The sequence below is a fragment of the Podarcis pityusensis genome (assembly GCF_964106645.2).
Source record: "Podarcis pityusensis genome assembly, chromosome: Z".
Lineage (NCBI taxonomy): Eukaryota > Metazoa > Chordata > Lepidosauria > Squamata > Lacertidae > Podarcis > Podarcis pityusensis.
In genome coordinates this window covers 48738084-48763837 of record NC_138044.1, presented here as the reverse complement: position 1 = coordinate 48763837, position 25754 = coordinate 48738084, and the positions used below count along the sequence as shown (strand labels likewise).

The following is a 25754-nucleotide window of genomic DNA, read 5'->3' as shown; positions in this document are numbered from 1 at the left end:
AATTGTTTACCACTTATATCACTAGCGAGATCACCTTGAGTTGGGCCCCAAAATGAACTGGGAACCAATGTAGCTGTTTTGAAGAACAGGAGTTATATGAGTTCTAAAAGCAACTCCAGTCAGTAATTTGACAACTTAAGTTTCCAAGTCACTTTCAAGTGCAGCCTCACATAGAGGGCAGTGTAATAATCCACTTACCAGTCCTGTGGCCAAGTCATCTCTGTCCTAAACATGGCTGTGTCTAGAAATAGGCATTCCTCCTAGCCACTTGAGGCTCGAAGTGACAATGCTGGGTCCCGAGTCTGCCCAGGGTACAAACCTACTCTGCAGCCCCATCTAGGACAGGCTCCTTCTGGACTCAAGAACTTGGAACACAAACCACCTCTGTGCTTTTAGACTGAGTTTACCTTTTTGGGGCCATAACCAGTCCATCACTACCTGGGAACACCTGTGTAACACCTCAGCTGAATCTCTAGATTCAGATGGAACAGAGGCACAGAGCTAAGTTCATCTGCATATTGGTGACACTTCACCAGCTGAAATCAGATGCAACCAGCATCTCTGAGCCATGCAAAAAATGATGATGCAATAAAAGGACAAAAAGCAACTTCTCTTTCAACATGTGCAGTTTTAATGATACATCTTTTCTTTCTCCTCTGAAACAGGAACCATCAACAACATTTTATGGGTTGCAAGGCCCCAAAATGTTATTTCATTGGTATATCTTATGAATATTTACAAATACCTTTAAATTCAGTTAGCATTAAACAAACAAAAAAAACCAACATTTTTTTTAAACTACAATGCTTTAAAAAATATGTAAACAATTTTATTTTACACTGTTGTAAAATACAAGAATTGTTCCTAATGCAGCTTAATTTTTTTGTTTAAGGTGAGCATAGCCCAGTGCCCATGAATAAGGAATGAGAGACTCTTTCATAGAAATATTGTGCTCCGGTGTGCAACGGAAAGAGAAAGGAAAAGGTATATATTAAGAAAGGAATCTAGAGTGCACAACAATTAGAAGACAAGAGAAATCCACTTTAGAAAACATTGATACATGGTTGCTGCTAACCCACCCAGGCCAAGGGATGGAGGAAGGGCAGAAAAGACCTCACAGAACATTACAGGATCCGGCCACAAATTCAGCTTTGTTAACACAGATTTAGAAATAGATCAGCTTTGCTGGAAACAGGAATCTGGAGAGAGAGACTGCATGACATCTTTGCAAATAATAAAAATAAAAATCCCCACCCCACCCCACCCTGGGAACCAATAAATTAAATTAAATATTCAGTTAAGCTCAGTTTGGTATGTGTCACCCCCCAAAGGGCAAGTGAATATCTCATTGCCCTTTTCCTGCAGAATCCTGCGCATGGCGAACAGTTGCTTAGCAAAATAATTTTTCAGAGAAATGCAACGCTGAGTTGCTGTTTTGACCACGTCATTTATGGGCCTCTCTTTCTATTCTAAAAGCCGGGGGGAGTTAATAGTTGGGATGCTGCTTCCCCAGGAGGTCTGATGGAGCAGCTTTAAGTGAGAGTTCAAAAGATAAGCCAACCCTCGAACTCTATATTATACTTTGCTTCTCTGATCACATGATTCATACCCAGGTACCATCCATCATGATGCTGTCGAGTTACCAATGATTTCAAGATGTGTTTTTCTTCTTGTTGATGAAGACTTTGATGGCTCCGGTAAAGTCAGCCGACAGAAGCACTTCTGTGTGATCTGTCTTCAAAGCTCCTTAAAAGGGCAGAAGAAGCTGGTTTAGGAAATGGCACCAGGCATGAGGTAACACACAGCAAACAGGTTAGGGGAGGGAAGCTCAGCTCTGCATGCACAGGGGTCCAACATCCCATCCCTGGCATCTGCAATGGGTGATGGGAAAGACCCTGGAGAGCTACTGCCAGCCAGAGTAGACAGCACTGCACAAGATAGGCCACATTCATCAGAGACTAGGAAAACACGAGTCGTTCACTTAACCCTGCTTTCTGCATATGCCTCAAGGCAGCTGGTAAAATAAAAGCACACAATAAAAGCTATAAAACACACACACACACACACACACACACACACACACAATAAGAAGAAATCTAAACTCCAATTAAAAGGGGGCAACTGGAAGCAGCCTGGAAGGCCAAATCCAGTTAAGGCTCCAAGAGAACACAATGGACTACCCCTGTGTCTGAAACAGAACAACGAAGGTCATCAGGCTGAGAGTGGGCAATCCAGCGTCTAGATGTCACCACTCCAACAGTCATCTGCCTAAGCCCCAAGGGCAGCCTCCCAAAACTGATGGACAGATTGGAAGACTGTCTTCTCCAGTATTAGGCAGCCCAGCACCTGGCCTTCATACTCAAGAGGTAATCGTGGAAAAAGCCCAAGCACTGTGTCCCTTCCTTGATGATTGAAAGCAGAGTTGAAAGCAATTCCCTAGAAATAAGCATGACTTATGTCATCTGCTCAACAGCACAGAAGCATCATTTACAGCCCTCCACTGACATCTTTTCAAGGGTCTTCTAGTCCTTCACTCATCATTCACCTTCCCATTGTTTAACAGATGGAAAAGTTACTTGTGCAGTGTGGGAGAGGAGAAATCACTCAGGATAACAGAACAGGGGAGGCAGGGAGAGAGAGCAGCCCTCTCAGGACTCAAAAGGAGCTGCTTGAAATCCCCAGCAGCAAGAGAAATCCACTAAGTTCAATTTAGAATTCTTCATTTCCCATTGACTCCTGTTCTCCTTTCTCATCTTATTCCGTCCTAGTATTCACACAACACTGAGCTCTCTGAAGTAGCTTATAGGTGAAATCAAACACATTTCAGTTGGGATTACCTACCTAATGGATGCGCTACTTCAGAGCATTTCCCTGCTCAAGGTTAAGGGTGACCCAGGGCCTGCCACAGAGTGCATTAGTTCTCAAAACCTCACCCTGAGGTGATAGGGCACCTACCAGAAGGAATGGGATCAGTTGATTCAGAATCTTCATTTTTGTTTTCAGGCTCCTGCTTTTCAGGTGTATCCAATGATACCATCAAGCTGGGATTTGGGGCAAAAATGGCAGATGTGACCACTGCGTTATGTGCTACAAAGAGAAGAAAAGCAATCAGGACCCACCCTTTGGAAAAAAACGCAGGGAAAACAAGGAGTTCCTTGGAGTATGGAGGTTAATTGTAGGTAACTGGCAGATGCAATGGTGATTTTTAGGGATGGCTCTGATAGGAAGTATTTAAAGCTCCAATTCACTCACAAGGAATTGGTCAGAACAGGGGGAATACACTACATGAATACCCACACAAAAACCTGGTTTGCTTCTGATCCTCGAACACACTCTTGCGACCTTTTTTGTTACTGACATGGAATGTGTTCAGTCGCAATTCACAGGTCTGCCAGGCGCTACTCAATTCACCCAGGACAGCTAACCATCTGCCCAACCCAGAGACCACATAAGAGCCAATTCAAAGATGCCAGAAGGGAACATGGTTCATGCCTCATAAGCTCCTGGTCACCCTTAACCTTTTCACCTACTGCCTGGATGCCTTCACAAGCACCACCACCCCATCCTAGGATAGTCTAGTCCTACAGAGGACTGTACCATGCACGTAGCGTAGCTTCCTGATCGCGTAGAATATGCTGTTACCTTCCTGATCGCGTAGAATATGCTGTTACCAAAATTGGATTCAATAGAAAACAACTGTGCCAAGACTTAAACCCCCTCCTTTGAATAGCACAAGAAGTCCTAATCAAGCTAAGTGCTTCACAGGGGAAGAATAAGTGGTGTGGTTTTGTCATCAGCCATTCATATTTGGAGAAGACTTCTTCTAGCCACTTCAGGATCTATAACACTCCCAGGCAGGCAGTGTTTTCTTATAAGGGCGAGGGGGGGCACCAGTCGCCCTCGAAATGCTGTTGGACTCCAGCTCCCATCAGCCCCAGTCAGAGGATGCAAGTGGTACCCCAGCAGCATCTGGAGGGCGCAAAGTTCCCCAGCTCAGGTTTATACAAGATTTGTGAAGAGCAGCAGGGAAGAGGACTGCGCTACATTTCTCAACGGGGGGGGGGGGGGATTTTGTTTTGTTTTAAAATGCAGAAGGGTGGGGAGCTTCTGAAATGTCAACCTCCATACCTGTTGCAGTCTGCTCTACCACCTTTCTGAGACATGCGGATCAGATCGCTTTTTACATAAGTACGTTTGTACAGCTGGGCAGCAAGCAAGAGGTTTTTGCAGATGTACTGCAGGGGCACCCCCTTTTGGCTCTGCTCTTCCTGTTCAGTGACTATGTTGCCCCATTTTCATTTATCCCAAACAGCTCCATCCTTAACTGGATTGTTCCAGTGGGCTTAACTGGTTACACTGCTAGAGAGGGAAAGGGAGGAGGCTGGATCTGCACAGAGGCCCAAAGCATTCTGGGAGGCCATCTGACTAGCACTGAGGTCAGAACCCATCAACAAGAGGCTGGCCATTCTTGGGACACAAGCACTCGGTCACTCACAGGGGGCCAGCTTTTCCCTTGGGATACATAAGTCCCCACCACATGCATGGCTTAAATTAAAGGTCTTGCAACTGAAAGGCAGCAGCTTCAGCTCAAACACTGAGGTGGCAGTGGGGCTTCACCTTTGACACCCTCCCAGAAGTCGTTGCGGTCCCTCCTGACGGAAGTAAACTTGCTTAAATCATGGTAGGTGCTCCAGATGTAAACGTATTTATCTTCAGAACCACTCACGATGTATGTGAAGTCATGGCTGAGGAATGAGAGAAGAAAAACAATTCCCAATTACTTTCAGTTCATCTTTTCTTGTTCCCATTGCTTCCTCCCACAAGACAGGAAATTCATGGCTTAAAACAAAGTCAAAGGGTACGCTGTGTGTCAATGTTACTTTGTTTATTACTTTCTTATTCTGCCAAGAGCTCAGGGAGGTGCACAGGGTTCTCTCCTCCCATATCCCATAATGACCTTAGCTACCCTTTGGGTTTGATGAGTTGGAAGATGGTGACTGGTTCAAGGTCCATGTCTTGACTAGTGGATATTTCAACCCAGATCTCCCCAGTGCTAGCTTCAGATTCCATCTGCTACACTACAGAAGAGACCACAAAAAGCACACAAAAAACAAAATTTCTGAAACGCTTAATTTCAGAAGCAGAAAACATGGTCTGTTCATGTATGTTCATCTATCTCTACAAATATGCAAAGAGCAACTTAAATCTGCATGATGAAGTCAAGGCGTGCACTGCGTTCTTCTTCCCAGAAAGGGTTGCAGGGGGGAGGGAGTCTAGGAAGTCCTGGCTATGAGCCATTTCTTTCTTTACCTGAAGCTGGCTTTGATCTGGCTGCTGCTGTTGACATAGCCCTTGTATTTCATAGACAGAGACAAATCTCTCAGGTCATAGAGTCGGATTCGGGAGTCGTTTGACGTCACCAGAATCTGGCAAGAAAAGTAAAAAAAAAAATCCATCAGCGGAATGAGTTGAGAAGTAGAAGCTAGACTGGCCTGCCATTTCTGTACTGAGCTTCAGAAATGACCAGAGCTCAGACCTATCCAGATGTCAAACTCTGTTCCCACAGAAGCATTTTTCCACCAAGTGGAAAATGTGTGGGATCTGCTGGCAGTGAGGGAAGAGCACTCTGTACATGCTTAAATGCTCTCCATTACTGATCTAGCTTGCTGAGCAGAACCAAAGTTGAGACAGTTTCTAAATCTTCTCATTGGAGAAACAGAAGGGCTTCTTCCGTGGGTTGACACCCTGAGCATTAGCCGGCCTCTGAATCTCCTTCCAGCCTTTTGAGTTGAGGCACAAAGAGTGGGGGGTGGGGGTTGCTACATACTACCATCAGCTTTGGCACTACTTTTCAGTTCATGCTCACTGTAATGTTGACATATGGTAAATTAATTGTTAATTGTTGGTTTGTGCATGCTGTATTACCGTATTTTTTGCTCCATTGGACGCACCGGACCATTGGACGCACCGGACCATAGGAGGGGGAGAACAGGGAAATATTTTTTTTCTTGTTCTCCCCCTCTAAAACAAGGTGCGTTCAAGGTACATTCACCAGAGCTTGTGGGGCTGGCGGTGGGGGGAAGCGCTGCTTTCCCCCACCGCCAGCCTCAAAGATCCCTGAAGCCTTTGGAGCGCAGCACCCCACTGCCCTGGAGAGGCTGTGCGCGCAGCCGTCCCCAAGCTAGAGCAGCGAGACGGAGCCCCCCGTCTCGCTGTTCTGGCTTGGGAACAGCCTTGCTAGCTTCTGCAGGACAGCGGGGCGAAGGCACCCCGCTGCCCTGCAGAGGTTTGCGCGCAGCCGTCCCCAAGCTAGAGCAGCGAGACGGAGCGCTCCGCAGTGCTACGTCTTCCTGTTCTGGCTTTGGGCTCAGCGGCGCAGCCTGCATTCGCTCTATAGGACGCACACACAATTCCCCTTAATTTTTGGAGGGGAAAATGTGTGTCCTATAGAACGAAAAATACTGTATATTTTTTATTTCATTTGTTACTGTAATACTGTAACAACGTTATCAATGCAAACATTAAAAACACATTTTCAAAAACAAACATCATAGGACAGACAGCATCATTGTGCGCCATAGACCTGGTTTAATATGTGCACCTTCTGAAAGCTCATCCACAAAAATTCAGAAAACAAAGTTGCCAGCTATACATCTACACAGATGGGCACACCAACTGAGCAGGCACTTCCATGCGCCACTGCACACACGGCTTGGCAGTAGGATCACAAAGGAGGGCCAGCCCAGCAGATCTCAAGGCATGGGAACTGGCAGTCATTCAGGGCTTTCTAAGTTTGCAACAAAACCATGCATTGGGCCCAGAAGCAAAACAGCAGTCAGCATTGTTCGTGCAGGGCTGTGTTACACGGGTTCAAACAGAAGCACCAGGTGCAACTCTGGAGGCTGCACTCTGGACTAGCTGCGGCTTCCACACTATCACTCCAGGTTTGTGAAACTATGCAATGTAGGTAACATTAAATGGACTTGTGGAATTGTACACAATGACCAAAGAGTGCGAGTGTCTTCAAAGTAAGAGGAGCTACCTTGTTTTCTCCTGGCAGTGGCTCAATTCCAGTGATTTTCCTCCCAACTCGATTCCGCCCTCTAGTTGACCGCACGTGGATCTGTGTATGATACTTTAAGTGCTAAAGAGAAATAAAACAAGAAGAAATTCATTGGAATATACACAGGGTTCACCGAGCTCTGCTCTGCATCCTGAAGTGGCCAAAACTGGATTGGAACCCGGAAGCAGCTCAAGGGAAAACAGCTGGTGTTGGCAGTGGGTACTTGAGACACTATTAGTTCCATAAAATGGGGCTTCTTTCTGAATGTTTTGAACCACAGCAACAATCCTACTTACTGGTTGTCTCCCTTGAATGAACCAGGTGGCATCAATTGTGATAGCAGGGCTTACCTCTGTGTCGTAGAAGATACACCGGCCATCATAGGTGCCAATAACAGCGTATTTGCCATTCTGGCAAAAGTTGGCTGCTGTGATCAGCTTGGTCTGCCCATCCACTTCATTCCAGAGGGCCACTTTTTTGTCAGGAATGTTCCAAAGTCGCAGCTTTCCATCCAGCGAGCCACTTAAGAAGTATCTGTCATCCTAAAAGAGGATAGATGCCACAAGAAATGTGTTATTGGTGGCAACTTCTTTGAGGCCTTCTAATATGTTGTCTTCACCCCACTGGAAATGGACACACAGGTACAGGGCCAACTTTGCTCTATTAGAATCTCACCATTCCTGACATTCAGGTAAACTTTGGTGTCTGCATGAGTGCAAATTCATGGGTTTGTTGTACATCACACATTCTCAAACATGCAAACTGAGGTTGGTAGGTCCCACAGGCACCATCTTAAGATAGGTACAATGTGTATCTTGATAACTCTTTCATGTACCCTTACTCATAGAAGCACAGAATTGTAGAGTTGGAAGGAACACCAAGGGTCATCCAGTCCAACCCCCTGCAATTCAGAAATGACAGATAAATGATGTCTGACAGATGCCCATCCAACCTCTGCTTACAAACCTCCAATGAAGGAGAGCCCACCACCTTGTGAGGTAGTCCGTTCCACTGTTGAATACATCTTACCATCAGAAAGTTCCTCCTGATGTTCCAGCAGGAATCTCCTTCCTTGGCATTTGAATCCATTGGTTTGGGTCCTGCCCTCTGGAGCAGCAGAAAACAAGCTTGCTCCATCTTCCATGAGACAGCCCTTCAGATAACTGAAGATGGCTATCTTATCACCTCTCTGTGTTCTCTTCTCCAGGCTAAACAAAGAGCAGGAAGCATGGAGAAGAGGATAGCTTCCAGGTTGTCCATTGAAAGTGCAGTAAGAGAGGGAAGGAGAACACCATTCCAATGAAGAAAGGGCAAGCTAGGAGTGACAAGAGGCAGACCGAGGAGGATGCCTCTTGCCAGAAACTGCAGCACAGCGCAGGGCCTAAATACTGCGGTATTTCCTACACATCTGCAGCTCACCCAAGAAGTGCGGACAAGGGTGATCCAGAAGTCCCAGCTGGTGCTGCAGTTGGTGTGTAGGTTCGTCTGTGAGGAGGAAAGTGGAGCTGAAGGGGGAGTGGGATGCTCCAGGAGCACCCTGCAGCTGGTAAGTTGGGGGGGGGGGTCACTAAGAGGAGGAGGAATGCAGAGAAGCAGCAACAGCAGCTGCAACCAGAGCAAGTTATGGGTCAAGAGGAGCGGCAGAAGAAATGGGAAGCAGAGGAGTCAGTGCTCGGGTCCAGGAAGCACAGAAGGAGCAACAGCGCTGCCAGACCTCAAGGCAAAACGTGTCCAACCAGAGGTGGCAGGGGGAAGAGACCCTGGCTGAAGCTCTGAGGCTGCCTTGGTGTGTGGTGACTGGGCGCCGCGTGGTTCCAGTGGGTTTTAGATTTCCATGGAGCCTGGGGAAAAGAGGGGAGCAGGAGGGGATACCTGATGACCCCCAGCCTCTGATCTGTTTCTTTCTTCTTTCATTTCCTCGGACACTTGCACATGGGAGAGGTTGAGCTGGCAATCAGGAGGTGCTGCTTCACAGGAAAGAGGAGGTGGTGGAGACGACTGGGGAGACGCTGGAGGTTTTGTGCAAGCCCACAGAGGAGGGAGAGGAGGCAACAGCAGCACCAGTGTCCACCATGGACTTTGGGGGGTAGGGTGGAGATGGGCCTGGTTTTAGTGCATGGTTTTAGTGGACTGACCTGCAGGGACACAGCATGATAGGCTCCACAGGGGTGGGTGGGGAGAGGGAGGGCCCATCCTTGAGACAGTTATGGTAAGGCTGTGGAGAGGGGGTAGGATTGTACAGAGCATGGAGAGAGAGGGTGGGGTGTGCAGGGATGTCCGTGTTTATCCTGGTGGCACAGTGTGGTTTGGAATGTATTTCTGAAGTGTGTTTTATCGTCTATGGTGCTAGTTTTAGTGCTTAATAAAGCCTATTGCAAACACCTTATCATCCTGGCCCCCTTTCCTCTCCACAACTTCCAGCTTGACACACAAACTCAATCCTCTATTCATATTTAAAATTCAAAACTGGGTTAGAAACGAGGCCATCTCCCTTACCCGTGGATGGAAGGCTATAGCAGTGACGAAGTCAATGTGCTGGAAACAGCAGAGGCACTCCCGCCTGGATATGTGCCAGAGCCTGACTGTCTTATCCATAGAAGAAGAGAGTAGAAAGTAATTCTGGGGGGATCAAAATGGCATGCATTATTTCTGAGACGTATAAAATATAAAGAGAGTGCAGAGCCCTGATGCAATCTACTGTTAAGTTTCATCTATTCGGCATGGAAGAGATCTCTCTCATTGCTTGCAGTTCAGCAAAAGGGGATTGGGGAAAAGAGTAAGCCTTCATGCGTGCTAATGATGCGAGTTCACCTCAACTAGTAAGTGCAGCAGCGGCAAGCAAACTCTGGTTACAGGACCAGGAGATCAGGAATGGTGGAAAGAGTTTGTCTGCCTTTCCTGATCTTTCATCATGGCCGACAGCTGCGGAGTGGGTGTATTACTGGCCCATGGAGAGAACAGCAATGTACCCCTATCTGGGCAGATAAACTATATGATGATAATGATGATGATGATGATTTATTTCTTGTACCCGACCCATTTGAGTGGGTTGCCCCAGCCACTCTGGGCATCTTCCAACGAAATATAAAGGAACACAACAAAACATCAAACATCAAAAGCTTGCCGAAACAGGGCTGCCTTCAGATGTCTATGAAAAATTAAGAAAAAAACAAGGACATGAAAAACTGATTTCACTGTTTCTCACGATGTGGATGGGAAATTGTTATCACTACAATAAGCCTGCAACTTATGTTCTGTGGATCGCAACTGAAACCAAAATTGCCTATCATCAAAAGCCAATGCCAATGTCATTTTCCCCAGAACCCCTCCTTTTTTGCCACGTGCGTAAGTTGTGGGCTTACAGTACAATAAAGTGATGGGCTGGTATTTCTTCTCCTTAAGGCTGCTTCCCCCAACCTGGAGCCCTCCAGGCATACTGAACTACAACCCCCATCAGCTTTGATTATTGGCCACACTGGTTGGGGGGCTAAGGGAGCTGCAGGCCAAAGCATCTGGAGGGCACCAGGTTGGGGAAGGCCGATATAAGGTCTGCTTCTCTGGCTGCACCCTCCTGTCCTATAAAGTTAGGTGCCTTATCCACTGTACTGTCCCATTGTGGAATGATCCCAGGTGGACCACAGCTCAGTGGCAGAGCACGTGATTTGAATTCAGAAGGTACCAGGTTCAACCTCCAGCATTTCCAGGTAGCCCTGGAAACGGCTCCTCTTTGAAACCCCGGAAAAAACCTAAACACAACTTGAAAACAAGCAATATATTGCTGCTCCTATTTATGAGAAGTCCAGTATGTCTTACTTTAGACCAGGACAAGTCCAGGAGATCTGCCGTGTGACCTTTGTATTTGCAGAATGGCCGCTGGCGAAATGGCGTGTTTTTATCATCAGGGTCCTCATCGGCCCCACTGCAAACCTAACAAACAGATATACAAGAACTGTGAGACGCAGGAGGAACAGAGAGTCCCAAGTGCATTGAGAATCCGCAATTAGGGATCCTGTCAATAGCAGGAGTTACATTCCCACTGAAAGGAAAGGTGTTCTGGAGCTCCATTAGCACACTACAGCTCCTGTTCCTGAATTGGGGAAGTGAATGCCAGCATGTTTTTAAAACCTCTATGCCTGCAAACAGTGAGGACTAGGAACTTGCTTTAAATAAAAGGCAGGTGGAGTGATGATTTTGGACTAGTCACTGTCCTCTGCCACAACATGAAAAATGCTTGGGAAAACTCTGACAACACTGGAGACAGGTTGCCCAGATGTAAATATGTACTTATCAAGAAAGCAAGCCCAGTGACTCTGCATGCAGAATGGAGCTCTCTCTACACTCTTGCTGCAAGCTTTTGCATCCCTGCTTTTCCTCCTTGCCTGCTGTATCTCTTCAGTGAGATAATGTGCACTATCAGCCTTACCTTTAAATAAGCTTGTGGAAGGTAATTGTTAGGTTAGGAAACTCAGACAGCAAGTGGAGCACTTAATTACCTCCAGCATTCAAATCCAAAGTCATGCTAAGAAAGCAGCGTTAATTACGCAGATGTCCGGAGAAAGATGTGATGTCCTTAATAACCTACTATCAAGTTAGCTCTGGGTATTCTACAACCCCTCCCTCCCATGTTGAATGGTTTCTACCTCTGGTGAATTTGTGCCTGAATGAGATTTAAACCAGGAGACCTGTGCCCCTTACAGTCAAGGCCTCCAAAGAGCAAACCACAGGGTGATGGAGTGGAAGGGGAAGGGTCCGTAAGTCATGGGAAACTACTGGACTATTGTGTCAGACCCCCTGAGGACATATTTCAGTATACTTGTCTTATAGAAGATAACATGGACCACAGCTCATATTGCCAATCTTCTTTATTACTTTAGAACTTCCAAAATAGAAACTTGCCCTGAACATAAGAGTGATCATGCATTCTAAAGAATAACTGTATTCTCTTTTGAGATGATGAGCTGTTTAACATGTCTGTTTGCATTATTTGTGTGTGGCAGGAAAATGTTTTTCCCGTCGTTTTTCTTGGTTCTTCCCCTTAAATAAAAATATCAATTATTTAATGGTAAAAAACAAACAAAAAAACCAAGGTCCAACTTACCCCCATATCGTTATCTGACTTTGAAGAATTCAAACTCTCTTGAGATGGGGAGGGAGACACGCGACCTGAAACACAACGGGGGGGGGGGGGGATTACAGCTTCCTTTCAAACAAGCAATTGTTTACTTGGCTTTCTACCTTCCAAGGAAGGAGCAGGCTGTACCTTCTGTGTTGTACTTCATCCGCATGTTATTGAAGTAGTCGAAAGCATTCTTCAGCACCCAGATCCTCACCACATTGTCCTGACCCGCTGACGCAAGCAAACGGCCACAGTGTGAGAACTTCATTGTCCAAACGGCGCCCTGTTGAGAAAAGCAACACCTGTCAGGCTAGGAACACTGGCACTTCTACCATCAGGTCCATGCTTCAAACCAGAGACTGGTCATATACAGAGTGTTAAAATGCCCATTATTTAATTGTTAACCTGCCTTTCATCCAAAAGCTCCCCTGTGATGCATATGGGTTCACCGCCCCCCCCCCCCAACAGCCCTATGAAGTATGCTGGGCTGAGTGTGCCTCTGCGTGACCAGCTAACATCATCTAACAAGCTGCATGGCTCAGTGAGGATATCTACCAGGGCTTTCTCAATCCTGGCCTGACACACGGAGAGGTGCAGAGATTAGCATACAACACAGACCCCACTCCCACAGGTGTACAAACAGGACATTAGGGAGTAAAATAAGTGAGAGGAGTGTCTCTTGTGAATGAATTTTAGTGGCTGCTTAAAAAAACACAACACAGTTCAATTTTTTATTTTTATATAACTTATAATAAGATGCTTTGAATGGTATAGTCGTACCTCAGGTTACAGACGCTTCAGGTTACAGACTCCACTAACCCAGAAATAATACCTTGGGTTAAGAACTTTGCTTCAGGATGAGAACAGAAATCGTGAGGTGGTGGAGGGAGGCCCCATTAGCTAAAGTGGTACCTCAGGTTAAGAACAGTTTCAGGTTAAGAAAGGACCTCCAGAACAAATTAAGTTCTTAACCTGAGGTCCCACTGTATTTCGAAAAGTGGAATATTAATAATAAGCCTGCCCTGACTATGACAATCTTATTTGTTTATCTAAAATATTTATATATCACCCTTCCTCAAATTCCAAGGTGGTTTGCAAAAATATTAACAACAGATAAACAATAACAATTAATTAGTTTAGTCAGGCACAGCCGACCTAACTCTACTGCCCGCCTCAAAAGAGCCACACTCTCCATCCTTGTTGTGCCACCCCGCCCTGCAAGACCCCCACTCCACTAGTGTACTTAACCTTCCCACATCAGAGGAATTGCTGCAGGCAACAGCAGCTGTTATATGGTTCGGATTTTTTTATATATATATTTTTTTAAAATAAATTTTTATTAATTTTCCAAACACAAAATAAAAAAAAAAAAACAACAATACACAATACACAGACATACAAACATATAAACATGTATAATTTCATAACCATTTTTTCATAGACCTTACTTTCCGGACTTCCCCATACCTCCCCTTTTCTGCATCCTTGTTTTATATTTCTTCAGCAACTCCTCAGTCAACTAATTATTCAATTCAATTTCTTTTAACTTCTTCTAATATTGTTAATTACAGCTGCAATTCTCTGTTTCCCAACCCCTTGACATTTTAACATTCCTGAATTTTACAACAAGTTCTAAGATATACTTTGAATTTCTTCCAATCTTCTTCCACTGTCTCTTTCCCCTGGTCACGGATTCTGCCAGTCATCTCCGCCAGTCCCATGTAGTCAATCACCTTCGTCTGCCATTCTTCCAGTGTGGGTAGTTGTTGTGTCTTCCAATACTTTGCTAGAAGAATCCTTGCTGCTGTGGTCGCATACATAAAAAACGTCCTGTCCTTCCTTCTCACCAATTGGCCGACGATGCCCAGGAGAAAAGCCTCAGGTTTTTTAGGGAAGGTCCATTTAAGAACCTTCTTAATTTCATTATAGATCATTTCCCAAAAAGCTTTTATCCTCGGGCAGGTCCACCAAAGGTGATAAAAAGTACCTTCAGTCTCATTACATTTCCAACATTTGTTATTGGGCAGATGATAAATTTTTGCAAGCTTGACTGGGGTCATGTACCACCTATACATCATTTTCATAATGTTTTCTCTTAAGGCATTACATGCCGTAAATTTAGTACCGGTGGTCCACAGCTGTTCCCAGTCAGCAAACATAATGTTATGACCAATATCTTGTGCCCATTTTATCATAGCTGATTTCACCGTTTCATCCTGTGCGTTCCATTTCAACAGCAGATTATACATTCTCGACAGATTCTTAGTATTGGGTTCTAACAGTTCTGTTTCTAATTTTGACCTCTCCATCTGGAAACCTATTTTCCTGTCCTGTTTAAATGTCTCATTTATCTGAAGGTAGTGCAACCAATCTCGCACTTTGGGCTTTAATTTCTCATAACTCTGTAGTTTAACTTTTTCCCCATCTTGTTCTAAAATTTCACAATATTTTGGCCATTTAGACTCCATATTAAGTTTTTTCACCTCTTTAGCTTCCATTGGTGACAACCACCTGGGAGTTTTACTTTCCAATAAATCTTTATACCGCATCCAAACATTATATAATGCTTTCCTAACAATATGGTTTTTGAAACCTTTATGCAGTTTTACCTTATCATACCATATATATGCATGCCAGCCAAATCTATTGTCAAACCCTTCTAGATCCAAAATGTCTGTATTCTCAAGAAGCAGCCAATGTTTCAACCAGCAGAAAGCCGCCGATTCATAGTAGAGTCTTAAGTCCGGCAGGGCAAACCCCCCTCTATCTTTTGCATCAGTTAAAATCTTAAATTTTATTCTGGGCTTTTTGCCCTGCCAGACAAATTTAGATATATCTTTCTGCCACTTCTTGAAACAGTCCATCTTGTCCAAAATCTGCAATGTCTGGAATAAAAACAACATTCTAGGCAATACATTCATCTTGATAACAGCAATTCGACCTAACAAAGAGAGTTTCAACCTTGACCATATTTCTAGATCTTTCTTTACCTCTGTCCAACATTTGTCATAATTGTCCTTAAATAAATTCACATTCTTAGATGTTAAGTTTACCCCCAGGTACTTTACTTTTTTCGTTATCACTAAACCTGTTTCATTCTGAAACTTCTCTTTTTCAGCCAATGTTAAATTTTTGTCCAACACTTTCGTTTTCTGTTTGTTCAGTTTAAATCCTGCTACTTGACCAAATATCTCAATTAGTTCTAATACTCTTTTAGTACTAGTATCTGGCTGTTGCAAGGTCAATACTAGGTCATCTGCAAATGCCCTTAGCTTGTAATGTCTAGCTCCGACTTGTACTCCTTTAACCAACTGGTCTCCTCTAATCATGTTTAACAAAACCTCCAGGACTAATATAAAAAGTAAAGGGGATACTGGGCACCCCTGTCGTGTACCTTTTTCTATAGATATTTCTTCCGTAACCACATTGTTTACAATTAACTTTGCTTTTTGTTTAGAATATATTGCACCTATACCGTTTTCAAACCCTTGACCTACCCCCATCCCTTGGAGATTCTTCTTCATAAAGCTCCAACCAATATTATCAAAGGCTTTCTCCGCGTCCACAAAAATTAAAACAGCCTTCCTATTGATGTCCACTTCTAACAGTTCCAAAATGTCTATAATGTTCCTCACATTATCCGACATATGTCTCCCTGGAAGAAAGCCAGTTTGGTCCTTATGAATCTCCCCTACCAACACTCTCTTCAGTCTTTTTGCCATAATGTCTGCAAAAATTTTGTAATCCACATTGAGTAATGATATAGGGCGGTAGTTTTTAACCTGGTTCTTTTCAGTCTCAGTTTTCGGTATAAGTGAAATAAAGGCTTCTTTCCACGACTCCGGTGCCTTTTTCCCCTCCAAAATTTCATTACATACTTCCTTCAGTGGTTGTACTAACCATTCCTTCAACGCTTTATAATATCTGGCGGTCAAACCATCTGGTCCTGGAGATTTTCCCAATTGCATCTTCTGAATGGCACCCTCTATTTCTTGTCCTGTTATTTTCTCATTCAAAATCCTTCTGCTTTGCTCTGAAATTTTTGGTAATCCATGTTTCTTAACAAATTCTTCTATTTCCTGTTCGTTAACTGGTCCTTGTGCATATAATTTCCTGAAGTAACTTTGAAAACAATTACTTATCTCGTTTGGTTTGTGGATAATCTTTCCGTCCACTTCTAAACTTGTCACAGTGTTCAGTTTTTGCCTCTTTTTCAGTTGCCATGACAGAAGTTTCCCACATTTATCTGCTGATTCAAATGTCTTTTGTCTCATTTGCTTTATTTTCCATTCTATCTCTTGATTCATCAATTCCATATATTGCACCTGATAGTGCTTTATTTCTCTCAGAATCTCATGGGACTTTGGTTTAGACCTCAATTTCTTTTCACCTTCTTTTATATTTCCAGAATTTTTTCTTTCCTTTCATTTTGCTTTTTCCTCTTTATGGAGTTCTGTTGTATTAGGAAACCTCGCATCACGGCCTTACTTGCGTCCCAGATTATTCTTTTTTCCACTTCTGTTCTCAAATTTATCTCAAAATAATCTTTCAGTGTTTTTTGGGCCTTCTTATAAATCTCTTCATCTCTAAATAGGGTGTCATTCATTCTCCATCTAAAGGATCCAGTTGATGTTAGTTTCATCTCCATCTTTACAGCATTATGGTCGGAGCGGTTTGGATTATTTTTAAAGAAGTCTTTGGTGCACCTAAACCACTTCATACTACACGTTCTCCTAATGAGTTCCTGGGTCATGTGTCCTGCGGTATCTTCCCTGCCTTTCAATTCATTTTAAAAATCACTTTTTAGGGTACCACAGGAATCTAATTTACCCTTGTCAAAATGAATGTGAAAGTCAAAATAACCAATGCCTAAGCTAACTGCAGCCCATTATAACCCAGCAATTTCTTAATGTTGCTTTGAAGGAAGTTTTAAGTTAGCACAGGCTTCCTCAACCTCAGCCCTCCAGTTGTTTTGAGACTACAATTCCCATCAACCCTGACCACTGGTCCTGCTAGCTAGGGATCATGGGAGTTGCAGGCCAAAAACGTACGGAGGGCTGAGGTTGAGGAAGCCTGAGTTAGCAGTTTTTGGTACCTGTAACCCAGTGCTCTTGAGGTGGTATTCCCCCCCCCCTTGTGGCCCCCCTTCCCCAGCCATCCACTAGTACAAAAATGCCCATTACAAGAGCAAGGGCCTGCTAGACCTCCTCAAGAGTAAATTTTGTCCTAGGTGTTCATTCTGCTCCATGTTAGTCTTATCTTGATACAGGAGTTAACGCTCTTCTACTGCAAGATTGCAGTACTTATTGCTTACCGTATTTTTCGCCCTATAGGATGCACTTTTTCCCCTCCAAAAATGAAGGGGAAATGTGTGTGCATCCTATGGGGTGAATGCAGGCTTTCACTGAAGCCTGGAGAGCGAGAGGCGTCGGTGCGCACCGACGCCTCTCGCTCTCCAGGCTTCAGGAAGCTATCCGCAAGCCTTGCGCGCCCGGTGGGAGGTTCCGCTGGGCATGCAAGGCTTGGGGCGGCAGCCTGCAGCCCGAAGCACGGGGCGCGCTGCGGAGCACGCCCCATGCTTCGGGCAGATGTCCGCAAGCCTCGTGCGCCCGGTGGGAGGTCCCGCCGGGCGCGCAAGGCTTGCGGGCGGCAGGCTGTTCTGGGGTCGGGGGAAGCTCGGGCTTACCCCGCGCTAGCCCCGCGCCTGGGGGGGGAATTTTTTTTTCTTTATTCCCCCCCCCGCCAAAAAAAAATCTAGGTGCGTCCTATGGGGCGAAAAATATGGTATTTATAATGTTCTTCGGGGGGAGGGGTGCCTAGTATATTCCCGGTATTTTGCCTAGGCATATTCCAACCTGTTTCTTTCCTTCTGGTACGAGTCATTCACTGTTTCTCTGCCATTTTCTCTTCCAGAGATTCCTGAAAGCCTAATGAGGAATTTAATGGCTTCTGTGGGATCCCAATGGCAGATTGATACCGCCAGGTGGGAGCGGAATGGTTTGTGAGTGGAAGCAAAAACCGCAACCTACCATATGCTCTCCACTGAGATCCTGGACAACTTTAATTTGCTCAAAATCAAACGGCCCCTTGAAGCCATGCGCCGCCTTGAATTTCACTGGCCTGGTATACGGCATGCCTTCATCATCGCTTGAGGATGGGTCATCTTGATCAGTGTGGAATACTAGGAAGAAAACGAGTGCCTGGAATCAAAGCCTATTACCTTCTGCAAAGCTCCAACCGGCTCAAAGCAAATGAGGCAACAGCAGTGGATATAGACAGAGAGACAGATAGATAGTGCGTTTGGAACATAGGAAACTCCACTATATGGAATCAGGTCATTATTGGTCTATCTAGCTTAGTCTTGTCTACACTTCCTGGCAGCAGCTCTCCCGAGTCTTAAGACAGGAGTCTCTCCCAGCCCTACCTGGAGAACCTTGAACCCTGTGCATGTGTTGTATGTATTTAAATGTAGAATTATGTCAAATGGACGTAGAAATTTACATATGGACAAACAAAGCTGACTTATGCCAAGTCAGGCCAGTGGTCCTTCTTGCCTAGTACTGTCTGCATTGAACAGCAGCAGCTCTCTGGGGTTTCAGGCAGGAGTCCTTTTCCCAGCTCCACTAACTGAGATTGCAGATATACAGACAGCTGCCCCATGCAGAGTCAGGCGACTGACTCATTTAGCTCAGGGCTGTCTCCTCTGATGGGCTGGCCTCCTTCCCATCAGCTGAAACTTGATCCTTAAAAAAACCAAAAACAAAACTGGAGATGCCACTGGGAACTGAACCTGGAGCCTTCTGCATGTGAAGCAGGTGTTCCATCTCTGAGCAACAGCACCTGCCCCGCATTTAGTGTCTGCTTTATATTGCAGCGGAGGGGAGGGACTGATGCTGGGAACCAGCAACCTGGGCCACCGTCACACCAAACATTTAAAGCACCATGATACCACTTTAAACAATCATTACTTCCCCCAGAGAATCCTGGGAAGAATGGTTTGTTAAGGATGCTGTGAGACCTCTATTCCCTCTCCCAGAGCCACAATTCTCACAAGTTCCCTGGGAAGAGCGATAGATTGCTAGGCTACTCTGAGAATCGGAGCTCTGTGAAAGGAATGGAAGGTCTCCTACAAGGTGCTTAATGAACTACAGCTCCCAGGATTCTTTGGAGGAATCCATGACTGTTTTAAGTGATATCAAACTGCTTTAAATGTATGATGTGAACCTAGTCTTGGTCAGAAAGTGGAAGGCAAGATCTGAATCACAAACCCCAATCACAATAAGGGTAATGAATGAAATGCCCCCCCTTCTTTCTGGGTATATTGCCCATTTGATGTTTCCCAACCCCAAAAGATCCGTCTTTCTCCAACCTTCATCTCGAACACTCTTGACTTTGTTGACGGCCCGCTCTCCATATTCCTCAGCCAGGTGCCTTGCCCTCTTGACTGATTTGCCCAAGAACTTCTTCAGCTGAGTCCTGGGGGTGGAGGGAGAGAGAGAGAAGAAAGTTGCCATGAGCAAACATGTCAGATAGCAAATCCATTTAGGAGATGGCACACACGATTTGTAATAGGGCCACGATTTGAAATACAAACATCCATTTGCTTTTTTGCTACTTTTAGTTTAATATTTAGACCCTGCTGCTCCATAAAAACAAATAAAAGTAAAGTAGGAAAATGCAATGGGACTGTATAATAAAAACAAAAATTTTAAAACCCACCCAACCCCATAAGAAGTTAGTTGTGGCCTTACGTCTTCTGCTTCAAGCGTCCTCCATCCGTATCACTTTGCTGTGGCTGCATTTTGTCCTCATCGTCTGACTGTGCCCCATCGTTACTGTGGAAAAGCAAAATGGGTTTAAACCTTACGTGCCAAGTATCCACATTTCTCAATGGAATCGAACCCCAAAATGAAGTAACTGCAGCTTTATCCTATGTGCTAAGCTACTTAAAATAAAATAAAAGGTTTGTTAATGCCCAATGATGCTTCCAAGCAGTTTATGTATAAAAACCAGTGACGTGATCCTTAAGATTCAAAGAGCAATAATTGAAATACACCATTAAACAACCCCATTAAGAGTGGCTGGGGAAACCCAGCCAGATGGGTGGGGTATAAATAAATTATTATTATTATTATTAGTAGTAGTAGTAGTAGTAGTAGTAGTATTAAAAGAACACATCAATTAAAGTGGAAGACAGGTGGCGACAGCAAAGGAATGTGTGAGCAAAGAGGTGTCTTCACAAGCTAGAAGAATACCAAAACAAATGGGGCCTCCTCCTTGAGACTTCCCATTTAAAATGCTTTCCGCTGGTGCCCATCTGCTAGGCCTCTCCAGAAACTGCTAGACGTTGACATCATTCCTGCTACCAATGATGCTTGCTGGGGATGATGCGAGTTGGGAGTCCCTGAATATCTGAAGGGCACCAGCTTCCCCACTCCACCTATAGACCACCAAATTTGGCACCTTCTGTAATGATAAAGAACTGTGGGAGAACTGTGAGGAGAGAGAGAGACTTTCTGCTGTCCATCAGGCAATGGACCACACTCCAACCCTAGGAGCCTTTCCCAGACCATGACTTTGATGAGCAACTGGGAAGATAGGAGTTTGGGGATATTTTTTAAGAAACAATTTAAAAAGTTGTATGTCTTTGTTTCTCATTTTGACCCTTTTACATGGTTATGCATGTTATGTGGTATTTTATGCATTGTGACTTGCCGTTATTTTTATCAATTATAGTTTAGAAATTCTTTACTTGTTAAGTGTAAACTTCAATTATTATTTGCTGATATTTCACTGTACTGTTTACTATTACATTCTAATGGATTATTTAATATTGCTTTATTTGATATAAGCTGTTTATTTGAAAGCTATTGTGACATTTATGTATTGGATCGGATTGTTACTCCCTGTGTGACCTTTGCTGTCTATTTTGCTGCTTCTTCAGCTTGTAAACCGCCTTGGGTATAGTAATATAGAAAGGTGGTATACAAATTAAAAGTGAAATAAAAAAAGAAGAAGAAAGTGAAATGACAAAAGGAGGGAAGAGTTCCATGGCTACGGGACCACCCCTGAACTAGGACTGATTCCTGGCAGCTACCCCCTACCCTCTCAGAAAGTGGGGCAAGCCAGTTTTGATCCTCCAGTGCCAAACTTACGTATTTTTCGCTCTATTAGACGCACCGGACCATAAGACGCGCCTAGTTTTTAGGCGAGGAAAACGAGAAATAAGAAAGCAACGCAAAGCATCCTGAGCTAAGAGGGAGCGCGCTTCCATCTTCGCTCAGGAGGCTTTGCGAGGCTATCCCTGAAGCCAGGAGAGCAAGCGGGATCGGTGTGCACCGATCCCTCTTGCCCTCCTGACTTCAGCGAAAGCAAGCCTAGTGGCTTCCCCCCACCTCCTGCAAGAGCCGTGCGCTCTTTAAAGGGAGAGCGGCTCTTGGGGGCTTTTCTGGGAGGTGGGGGAAGGGACAGAGCTGTGCACTCTGTCCCTTCCCCCACCTCCCACAAAAGCCAGGGATAGCCGCGCGTAGCCTCCGCAGGGCAGCGTGATGAAGGCTCCCTGCTGCCCTGCGGAGGCTTTGCGCGGCTAAGCCAGAAGCTAGAACAGCCAGCTGGATCGCAGTGCAGCGATCCTGCTGGCTGTCCTGGCTTCTTGCTTGGCCATGCGCAGTCTCTCCCGAGCAAGGGGAGCCTTCACCCCGTGCCCGGGAGAGGCTGCGCGCAGTTAAAGCTCCCCCAAGAGCCGCACTCCCTTTAAAGAGGGCGTGGAGTGTGTGGGGGCTTTTCCCCAAGGAGGGAGAAGGGCAGCTCTTCTCCGTCCTCGGGGAAAAGCCTCAAAGAGCCGCACACACACTCCACGCGGCTCTTTAAAGGGAACGCTGAGCAGAGCCTCCCGCCTGCATTCGCTCCATAAGACGCACACACATTTCCCCTTACTTTTTAGGAAGGGAAAAGTGTGTCTTATAGAGCAAAAAATACGGTAACTAGGCAGGATCACATGGGAGCTGGTAGTTCTTCAGAAACAAAGGGGTTCCAGACCACTTAATGCATTAAGGTACATTTAGTAGTCCACTGTGTGAATTGTGCCTGGAAACAAACCAGTGAAGCTCTTGAGAAGGACTGGAACGATACATTTATATCTGTGTGTGACAGTTAATTGTTTTGAAGCTGAGTTCTGGACCAGCTAAAGTTTCTGGGCTGTTTTCCCCCCAAAGGCAAACCCAACAGAAACCATGAGAGAGAACCTCTGGGGCCCTGCGGATGTTGCTGGACTACAACTCCTATCACCCTTGACTGCTAGTGATACTGGCTCCAACAACACTTGTGCCCATACGTAGAAGAGACATTGATAAAGAAATGCAGGCAGGCAGAACAGGCACCACCATCCAGGGGCCGCCCTCAATTCTACCTGACATATTCCTTGGTCCGCCTCATGATGTGCAACGTCAGGGGGTTGATGCCCGTGGGCAGCTTCTCCTCAGCCAAACTCAGGGGTATCTCCTCTCCTGTGTCAAGATTCTTGATCATGACGCTTGCCAGGATTTCCTGCAAAGGAAGACAGGACAGAAGGAAGGGTCAATGGACAAGGCTCGTGCACGTGATGAGAGGAACCACAGAAGGTAGCAGCAAAAACAGTTGACTGAACCCAGTGCTTGCGTTGTACTCATCAAGACAAATAAGACAACTACAAAAAAAACCTGGGGTTGATTGCTATATATGGTCTGCTATCAATGCACCCAAGCATCACTTGAAATCCAGACACCTGGGCATTAGGATTGTCCTCCAGCTTTGGCCTTGAGCATCCACCATCCCTGACCACTGGCCCTGCTGGCTGGGGCCAAAGGCTGCCCTGGACAGACCTTTGGTCTGACCTTGTGAGGAGAAATGCTGTGCATAAGGCAGTCTGTGTACGTGCTTTGGAAAAAGGCGTCTGTGCTTCAGGGCCTGCTTAGCAGCAGCTCCTTGTTGATGGGCTCTGAAAAGGGAGAGAGCGCCAAAAGGGCAACAGTCGCTTTTAATACTTATAGGTGGGGCCTGGATCAGGCGGGTTCACTCCGATTGGTCTGTGAAACAGCAGGCCCCTCATTGGCTACAGGTTCTTGTCAGTGGAGAAGGAGCAGTTAACTGTCCGTTGCGAAAAATAACTGTCCGCTGGGAAAGACAGTTGGTGAGGGAGGCTGAGGGGAAAGTGGAGAGCTTGAGGTTCAGATAACGAGATGTCTCTTCCCCAGTGCAAAACAGGGAGGCTGGGGAGAAGAGAGCAGATGGCTGGGTTAGGCTAAGGGACTGGCCTATACAGAAGTCTCCCAAGAAGAAGGCCACACAAGGGTGGTTTTGCGTTGTTGTTGTTGTTCTTGGTTTTTTAACAAAAAGAAAATTAGTTAAAATGTACAAGCAGCCAGAAAAGTTTTGGGACCAGAGACCAATTGCCCCCAGTAACTGGAGTGAATCTGGCTGAAGTGGAGGGCTTAGGGAATGTGGCCTGAGGTAAAATCCCTTTACGAGGTTGGCATCAGCAGCAGACTCTGGAGTTCTTAGAAATTGCTGTTAAGCACGTTGGACCCCAATGTAACACACATGAACACCCCTTCAATGAAGGATCTTAGTTGATAGCTGGATACCAGCACTGGAGATGAAACAACCTCATGCCTATGCCTATCATTTTGTCATCATCAATTAAATGTGTGTGCTGCCCTTCATCCAAAGGTCTTGGGGCAGTTCACAGCATAAAAAAACACAAAACAGGCACACAGAATACTTATACCAAGCTACCAGGATGTTTTGGTAGCATTCTGATGGTGCTGCGTGCGCCTGAAGGCTTCTTCCACATCACTTACTCCCCTCTCTGCCATCCCTCCTCAGGCGGAGTAAGAAGAATCAAGATTCAGCTCCCCACATGCCCCACTGACAGTCTAGGCCTGTAGACCTGGAGGGAAGACCCAGTGAAGACTGAGACAGCAGAGGGATGTGGAGAGCGGAACGGGAGGGAAGAGATCCTGGAAGCATTTTTTTTTTATATAGTATAAAGGGCTCCTTCCACTATGTCAGGGACTGGCAGGGACTGAGGAGCTGTGGGGGGGGGGGCTATGGGGCCAGAGGCTGAGCCAGGGAAAGTAGGCGCTGATTTATGTGCCACCCACAAGGCAGCAGAAGAGCCTGAGGAGGAAGAGCCCGGGCGGGATGTGGCAGGAGCAGAGGGGGCCCAGAAGAATCCCCTCTGCCCCCTCCTCCACTGTCCCCCAGGACCCGGCTTGAAGAAACAGGCACAGAGGCAATCTCTCTGTGGGAGAAGTCGCAGATTGCCTGCATGTGCAATGTTAGACAAAGGTACTTAAGTTTGGGTGGAGGCGAGGTCATGCTGTTGCTCCAACTGTGCATGGAGCACTAGCCTGGGGAGGGGATGCTAGCTACTCAGTCATCAGAAGTGAGTACGTGCTCTGCTCCTTAGGAGCCAACATTAAGCATGTGCTTTGCCAATAGAAAATTGAACTGCGAGCCATTTGGGGACACTCTCCTTCCTTCCTTCCTTCCTTCCTTCCTTCCTTCCTTCCTCCCTTCCTCTCTTCTCCCAGGTGCTCTGTAGCTCCGTATTTTCCCTCCTAGGGTGTCTTGAGTACTCCCTGTCCAAGATGGGAGTCCAAAACATCTGGAGAGCACCAGGCAACACCAAACTAGTTGCCGCAATGGACTTGGTAGATAGCATCTTCTCATGGCTTTTTGGCCTCTTGGATCTGTGCACGTATGTATTTATTTTAACACACAGTTCCTGAAAGTCGTTTAAATAGGCAGACAGTAACAGTTTTGACACCAGACCCCCTCCAGGATACCTCATCTGTGAGCTCCCTGCCGGAATTAGACCTGGGTCTCTGAGGCCCAATCACTTCACTCGAGATCGTTTGTCCATCCGCCGACTTTCCATTTTCCTGCAATTACACAAGGGCATTTGCTTACATGCAAAAAACGAAAGAACACATACTGTTTCATGAGCATTTCAGGGCAGGAAAATGGGTCAAAGCACATCCCAGACTATAACAGGCTTTCCGCAGAGCAACATCGTAAGCAAGATCAGTAAAACATGTAGCCTGCTTTTAAGAACTGCAGCCAATCTATATGCAGATGCTGTGATTCTAAACTCACACACTAGGGAGGATGCACCACTGAACACAATGAAATTTACTTCTGAGTAAACACACAATGCATTGTAAGGTGGCAAATCTTTTTCTAAACTTTACCACTAGTTGCTAGTAACATGTGTGCACGCGTGCACACACACAAATGAGCCTGGCAAATGGACTGCTGCAGAGGGCAGGAAGCAGGTGCACTTTCTTCCCACATATACAAATGGGGGTGGGGAGAACTGGTCACCTCTTTAGTTCCTAACTGTAATCATTCATTAGAAGTAAAGGTCCCCAAGCCATAAGGTAGGATTTGCAAGTGGGCTTCAACTCTAGACTCGGCACAGCCTGCAAAGAACAAACCCTGGTGGTGCCAATGGTAGCTCCCTGGTATCTGTTACACAATGTTGCTCAACGTTAGGTCCCCAGATGTTGCTGAGTTCCCATCATCCCTGACCAC

General features: G+C 45.6%; 1 protein-coding gene across 1 annotated transcript in view; it reads right to left on the bottom strand.

The window, feature by feature from the left end:
- Positions 1 to 608: 608 nt before the first annotated feature.
- WDR44 (WD repeat domain 44) overlaps positions 609 to 25754 on the bottom strand; it is a 46891-nt gene continuing 21745 nt past the window's right edge. Inside the window, exons 6-20 of the mRNA XM_080990330.1 lie at positions 25007 to 25102; positions 22588 to 22724; positions 19931 to 20014; positions 19549 to 19655; positions 18209 to 18360; positions 12324 to 12462; positions 12162 to 12226; positions 10877 to 10990; positions 9560 to 9682; positions 7414 to 7605; positions 7043 to 7144; positions 5311 to 5426; positions 4618 to 4745; positions 2956 to 3087; positions 609 to 1746 (exon numbers count right to left, since the gene is read on the bottom strand). Of these exons, the coding sequence (XP_080846456.1) occupies positions 1652 to 1746; positions 2956 to 3087; positions 4618 to 4745; positions 5311 to 5426; positions 7043 to 7144; positions 7414 to 7605; positions 9560 to 9682; positions 10877 to 10990; positions 12162 to 12226; positions 12324 to 12462; positions 18209 to 18360; positions 19549 to 19655; positions 19931 to 20014; positions 22588 to 22724; positions 25007 to 25102 (1782 nt within the window). The 3' untranslated portion in view covers positions 609 to 1651. The remainder of the gene's footprint in view (positions 1747 to 2955; positions 3088 to 4617; positions 4746 to 5310; positions 5427 to 7042; positions 7145 to 7413; positions 7606 to 9559; positions 9683 to 10876; positions 10991 to 12161; positions 12227 to 12323; positions 12463 to 18208; positions 18361 to 19548; positions 19656 to 19930; positions 20015 to 22587; positions 22725 to 25006; positions 25103 to 25754) is intronic.